This window comes from Alosa alosa, chromosome 13 (genome assembly GCF_017589495.1).
Source record: "Alosa alosa isolate M-15738 ecotype Scorff River chromosome 13, AALO_Geno_1.1, whole genome shotgun sequence".
Taxonomy (NCBI): domain Eukaryota; kingdom Metazoa; phylum Chordata; class Actinopteri; order Clupeiformes; family Clupeidae; genus Alosa; species Alosa alosa.
Genome location: NC_063201.1, coordinates 23,991,444 through 23,998,943, shown reverse-complemented (window position 1 = coordinate 23,998,943; position 7,500 = coordinate 23,991,444). Strand labels below are relative to the sequence as shown.

Sequence of the window (7,500 nt, the reverse complement as noted above, 5' to 3'; positions counted from 1 at the left end):
AAATATGGGCGGGGGAAGTAGGGAAAAAAAAATGTGGGTGGGGGAGGTGGTTGAGCACTGCTCTCCCATGCCCATATCCACGGCACCTAACACTGCTCTCCCATGCCCATATCCACGGCACCTAACCCCTCACTGCTCTCCCATGCCCATATCCACGGCACCTAACCCCTCACTGCTCCCCGCTGTAGCAGGCAGCTCACTGCTCCGGGTTAGTGTGTGCTTCACCTCACTGTGTGTACACTGTATGTTTTACTAATTCACGGATTGGGATAAAAGCAGACACCAAATTTTCCTCACGGGATCAAAAGAGTATACTGTATCTGGGAATGTCAAACCATTCCAGGTTACACGGGTCAGCTGAATGTAGGCTAGTTTACCTCCCAGTGTTAAACTCAGTAATTATGAATGCTTCACAACTTGTATAGTAAAGTGACATTCGATGTAGACTTCATAAGACATTCATGAAATATTTACAAATGTTGGCGAGATTAAATTAATGCTATCCAGGTTACACAAATACAGGTCAGCTGAGTTTACCTCCCTGTGTTAAACTCAGTGATTATGAATACTGAACAACTTGTATAGTAAAGTGACATTTGATGTAGACTTCATCAGTGGTGTAGTGGGGATTTTTAAAGTGGGGGGACGCTATTTTAATGACATCATTGCAAAAATTGTCACACTCGCACCTCCACATACATCGGTGCGTAAGGCCAAGGCTTCATTCATTACCACACGTAAACCATGGCAATAACAATAGCATAAGCAGGATTTACACGCATTGGGCATTGGGCTGTGTGGGCAGTGTAGCTCAATTTGAGGGGGCGTCATGAATGTCATTGCGAATGATTAAAATGCAGAGGTGCACAGCCAATAAAACAAAACAAAAAAATAACAGAAAGAACATTGGGCAGGCAAGTGCCAGTCATTTGAAAAGTTTTTGTTTGGATGAAAGTAACTGCACCAATCGTAAGTTTTCCCTAAAGTTGTTCAGGTTCACCGTTGGGTCATTACTTATGGTTAAATAGCCTTATCACTTATATTGGAGCTCCCTTGATAAAAATCACTCGTAGGGTATTACTCTCACATGCTTATCATGTCATTTTGACCACTGGATTAGCCTGCCTGCTTTCTGCAAAACACAAACGAAGGAATTGCAACAGTGGGCCATGAAGATGACTCGGATACAGGTAGTTGTATAATCTATGGTTTTCTAGCCACTTTCTAGCTACTTTCGGGTAACACGGAATGACGAGCTGCGTAATTTTTAATGTCTTTGCGCATGGTGGAGTGCTACAGCATGACGATCATTCTTGTAACGAATTTTATGACAAAGAGGCCTAATTGGAGACGTTTGCGTGATGCGTTGTTATCACTGGTAACACACATATTAATAAATGCATATTAAAATGCTCAAAACAATGCTCCAAGAAGTGGGGGTCCCCCGCGTCCAACGCCCACTACACCCCTGGACTTCATAAGATATTCATGAAATATTTACAAAGGCTGGAGGTTAAATTAATGGTATCCTTTATGGATACCATAAATGTATGGATATATTTAATATCCATGATGGCCTTGAAGTCTTGAGTTGAATTGGCTTAAATTAGCTTATTATGTGCTGATAACCAGTAACCATAGATGGTAAAAGAAAGCAGCAAGTAGCCTTGGCTACAATTTGTAGTTGCTGCGTCCGTGCATTGTTATTCTCTCTCCTGCTCAAACAAAAGTTGTGTGTGCATTAAGTTGACGATAACATGTTTACAAACTTTACTTTACAGATAATATTGTAAATAGCCAACTATCATGCAGTTAATGGGATACTGTGCAGAGTTGGAAAGTTAGGTCAACTTGGTGTGAATACACACAGAGGAAATTGTTTCTCGTTGTTGAGTTGCCTGATGGTAAGGTTTAGGGGTGTAAAGATTAACCGATACTTATCGGTATCCGTTTTTAACGTGTAAGATACGGCTACATCGATACGTGAAGTCCCGTATCGGAATAAAAATGAAATGAACCGGTCGTTATATTGATTTACTTGTTACGAATCGGTTCACAAGCTTTTCTGCTCACTCAGACTCTCATTTACGTTCCAAGCAGCGCATTCATCCCCGTCAGGTTTTGAAACTATATCGCAGCACGGAATTGTGGGTAATGCAGTTCGTTTTGGCTACATTCATTGCCCAAAGTTGTCAAATGACCTCATTACCCATACATCTACCTGCAACTTAAGCATTGCGGAACTCTTCGCTTTTCGGTCGTTTATTTTACAGTTTTACTCTTTGGTTTTTCAAAATCCAGCGCGAAATTTAGCACTAAACAGCAACGATAGTCTGTAAAGTATAGCCTTACGTTTGATGAAGGGATTTCCTTAATGTTAAATAATAATTTGTCCCTTGCTGAGTGAATATGAACAAAAAAAATAATTGGCTAATAATTTGTGCATCGTTTTAGATTTTTTTTTGTTCATATTCACTCAGACTACCGTTGGAACAAAATAAACCCAGAGAGTTCATTGCTAGGCCTATTTTATTCTTGTAGGCTATATGAGAAAAGGCAAAGAGTGTCTTAAGCACTGTTTTATTTTATTTCGGTGTCTTACCTCAACAAGTCTACAGCTCCATGAAAACAATCAGATATAACTCTATAAAATCTATAAAGTCTATAAAAAAATATGTTGTATTTGGCTGCTGTGTTTGACTGAAATGTAGACTATTCTTTTTTCATTTCAATACAGTACAGTATATGAAACAAACCTCAGTTTAGATAATCATATTCACACATTTTTTTGCCTAATAGACAACCATGACCATGATAACTGATAATATAAAATTAATGTGCACCTTAAGCAAATGATAAAAAATCTTTCAGAATGCTTCCCATTCTTGAACTGCATCGAATTGCATCGAATCGCATCGCATCGAATCGTACTGAATCGGTTTTTATGAAATCGTGCCGATGTATCTAGATGCGAATCGTATCGTCTTTTACATGAGAGATTCACACCCCTAGTAAGGTCACACCTGCAGGCGCACTTGCTTGGCCATAATGTAGTGTGTGCTTCGCGACGCACACTTTGCTCCTCACTTGCTTGGCCATAATGTAGTGTGTGCTTCATGACGCACACTTTGCTCCTCACTTGCTTGGCCATAATGTAGTGTGTTCACGACGCGACCTTTGCCCTCACTTTTGGCCATAATGTAGTGTGCCCATAATGTAGTGTGTTAGCCCACACACCTTTGCTCCTCTCATCTATACAAAGGCAGTAGTTCCCATTTCTGCAAACCATACATAATTACAAGGAAAAATAGGACCACACGAGGGAAATCATTGTGGTGTCCATTAAGATGTGAAAAAATAGGCATAAATCTAGCGTACACATTTCCACGAATCACGGATGTGTTGATGACATAAATTAGGAAATATTAGAGGACTTAAGGAGACGTGATGTTGAACTGCATGCCGATGCCATTTAACCCAAATGCCCCAGCGTCAGCAGCAGGGAGAGAAGAGATTAACTGACAGAAGATCTGCATTGTCTATAGTGAGGTAATGTTAGATTACATTGTACATTGCAAAAATATCACCATGCATTCATAACCTCGTGATTCAGTGAGAGTGATCCCAAAACATCGAAAAGTATGTCTTTGTGACATTTCTATATTACATTTTGTCAAGAAGAAAAATCAATAGCAAACTGTTCCTAACTGAACAGTCCTTGCTGTGAATGCTCCTGGCTGTGCCTGGCATATCCGCCATCATAATAGCAATCCGCTATGGAACAAGCGTGCCTGTTGTTAAAAGGAATGTCAGATGACGCTCTGAATGGTTTATTGCATGTTACGCCGAGTAATGTAGCTACCTCAGACCAACCCATTTTAGATTTGCGTCGGGCACAACAGTAATTTATCCCGCCGGTAAAATAGCAACAGCGCCCACAAAGCTACTTGCGCTTTGCGTTTGATACTCACACACTCACACACACACACACACACACACACACACACACACACACACATGTACAGCAAACTGGTAATATATTTACAGTACACGACACACACAGACCAATGAATAGATATTCCATTAGGGTGTTTTCAGTCTACAGCATAAATAGAACCTACCTGTCAAAACATTTTCTTTTCTGTGTTTCTATATGTGTATATGTGTGTGTGTGTGTGTGTGTGTGTGTGTGTGTGTGTGTCTGTGTGTCTGTGTGTCTGTGTGTTGTGTTTGTGTGTTGTGTTTGTATGGTGTGCCTGTGTGTGTTTATTATGGTGTGCCTGTGTGTGTGTGTGTGTGTGTGTGTGTGTGTGTGTGTGTGTGTGTGTGTGTGTGTGTGTGTTGTGTATGGTGTGTGTGCAGGACAGCTGGGAGATTGTGGACGGAGTGCGAGGGGGTGTGAGAGACTGCAGTGGGTCTGCTCAGGAGCCTCCGAGGCAGGAGGGCTACGTGCTCAAGAAGAGGAAGTGGCCGATGAAGGGCTGGCACAAGGTACACACACACACACACACACACACACACACACACACACACACACACACACATTCATATACATTCACACACATATTACACACACATAGACACAAACAAATGCACACACACACACAAGCAAACACACACAGACACAAACACACAACACACACACACACACACACAGACACAAACAAACACACACACAAACAAATACACACACACACAAATCAGCCAGCAGTTAATGGGGTCCTCCATTGTGGTTTTAGCTGATTGAAGAAGGTGATGAATGCTTACACTCTTGCACACACACACACACACACACACACACACACACACACACACACCACTCTCTCTGGAGTGATTGGCCCGTCTGAATGCTTCAGCTTTTGGTGTCTCCTTGTGGTGTGTGTGGGTGTGTGTATGTATGTGTGTGTGTGTGTGTTTAGACATAGGCACTGTCCTCTCTGGGAGGGGCAAGTGTTTGTGCATGTGTGTTGTGTGTAAGTGTGTACGTTTGTGTATCTGTTCTGAGGGAGACTGTCCCCTCTGAAAGGGACAAAGGGCATCGGAGTATGTGTGTGTGTGTGTGTGTGTGTGTGTGTGTGTGTGTGCATCTTGCTGAAGGTCATGAGTGCATTGTAGGCATTTAGAGAAATTGCATCAACCCTGAGGGAGAGAGGGAGGGAAAGGGAGAGATGGAGGGAGAGAGAGAGAGAAAGGGAAGAGAGAGGAAAGAGTAAGGGGGAGAGAGAGAGAGGGAAGAGAGAGGGGGAGGGAGAAAGCAAAGAGAGAGGACACAGAGGGCAAGAGAGAGAGAAGGCAACAGAGGAAGAGTGGAACATGAACAGAGAGAATAAAAAGAGAGAGGGAGAGAGGGAGCGAGAGAGATAGAGAAGCTTTTAAGAGAGGGAGAGAAGAGAGATAAAGAAGCTTTTAAGAGAGGGAGCGAGAGAGGGAGAAGCTTTTAAGAGAGGGAGTGAGCGAAGGAGAGAGGGAGCGAGAGAGATAGAGAAGCTTTTAAGAGAGGGAGAGAAGAGAGGAAGTTAGGAGAGAGATAGAGAACAGATGAGAGGGAAGAAGGGATAGATATGGAGAGATGAGAGAAAATGGGAGACTTGGAGAGTGATGGAGAGAGAGGGAAGAGAAGAAGAGAGATAGAGAGGCAATGAGAGAGAAGGAGAGAGCAACGTGGTGATGTGGAGGATGAATATAAATATAGAAATAGCCCTGTAGATCATCTTCAATAACACGGAGCACAACATTCATCACTACGAGCCTCTGACATGCACTCAGCCTCTAACAATTTCCTCTCTTTATGACTCTCTCCCTCTCTCTCTCCCCCTCTCTCTCTATCACTCTATCAATTCTCTCTCTTTATGGCTCACTGTCCCTCTCTCTCCCTCTCTCTCCCCCTCTCTCGCTCTGTCTCTCTTTCTCTCTCTCTCCCTCAATTCATTCTAGTGCCAAAACACAGTAAAACTGCACATTAGTTTGTAATGTAACATGATAACATAGACAAAATCTGCAGCAGTATGGAGAGTCACATATCCAACCATACACACCGGTACACTCACACACACAACCATACACACCGGTACACTCACACACACAACCATACACACCGGTACACTCACACACACTGGAATGACAGACGAGAGCAGTCAGGACTGGTTATGTGGGAGATGACCACATTTGAGGGGCAGACGACGTTTGCAGTAGGCAAGTGGGAGCATAAGTTAACTGAACTCAAATAGATGGTCCAGAAGGCCCTCTGTGGGTGAGCATGAGGGACTTGAGGTAAGTTCCATGACAAGCATGAGGGACTTGAGGTATGTTCAGGTTACCATGGCAAGCATGAGGGACTTGAGGTATGTTCAGGTTTTAATGAAAAGCCAGCAGACATGCTGTGAGAGGACACTGAAGTTGGACTACAAAAAAGCTACCATCTTTGCCCATATAAGGAGATCCGGTATCTTGAGATTTTTCCTATGGGAAAATAACATAGGGATTTTGAATTATCGTACCTGTTAAACTCTCGCGGTACATTGATTTTTAGCTGTCGCAGAGCTAACTTGCAATACAACTTGCCATTAAGTTAGTTAGCAAGTTAGCTCTAGGGTGAAAAGTTTAGCGTCTAAACGTCTAATATGTAAACTCATTAGTGATTTGAGATAGGATGCGTCACCACACACACACACACACACACACACACACACACACACACACACACACACACACACACACACACACATATCTGGGTGGCCAATGGAGGCTTCTGCACAGCAAAGTGACATGTGCCCTTTAGGCTCTGAGATTTGTGTGCAGCTTTTGGATGCCATGGTGTCACTTAGCCATGGACGAGGGCAAAGGGTGCACAGCAAGGTGTTGTGTAACCGAATGTGGTGCTAGTGTAACCGAATGTGGTGCTAGTGTAATGGTAGCCAGTTGGTAAACCTCCCTCCCGACGCCTTAAGAGACATGCTAGTGAGAGAGCTAGCACGCCGGGGGTTTTAGCTTGATTACTAGCACGCCTGACTCTCAATCCAAGGTGCTGCGACTTGAGGGTTCAAGTCTGGGCTGAGCAGTGTACACAACCACACACACATACACACACTAGGGCTGTTGGAACGAATTTCGAAAGTCGAATATAAATCGAATATTTAAAAAATCAATACTAATCGAATTTTGAAATTACTATTCGAATGTGGTGTTTATGTGTTGACTATCTTCAGCAAATATGTAAAAACAAAATGCTTTTGTCACGTCTAATGCACTAAATATGGCATAAGCGATGTAGGCAAGACAAGAATAAGTTTTTGTCTCCCTCCTCTATGTCTGGTTCATGGAAGAAGAAAAAAAAAAGCACACTTTTCCCCGATCAGGAAATGCTTGCTAATTTAGCGTCATCAAACATAGAGGCATACAATTAAGTGGTAGTGGTCTGAGCGTTCATTCAGTGTGTAAGCATCTGAGCAAAAGAAACTGAAACCACTCAAGTTGCACGGATATCTTTGGGAGACTTGAGCT

General features: G+C 42.8%; 1 protein-coding gene across 1 annotated transcript in view; it reads left to right on the top strand.

The window, feature by feature from the left end:
- The window catches only part of osbpl3b (oxysterol binding protein-like 3b), a 67,733-nt gene that overhangs the window by 31,995 nt on the left and 28,238 nt on the right, over positions 1–7,500 (top strand). Inside the window, exon 3 of the mRNA XM_048261298.1 lies at positions 4,363–4,491. Within this exon, the coding sequence (XP_048117255.1) occupies positions 4,363–4,491 (129 nt within the window). The remainder of the gene's footprint in view (positions 1–4,362; positions 4,492–7,500) is intronic.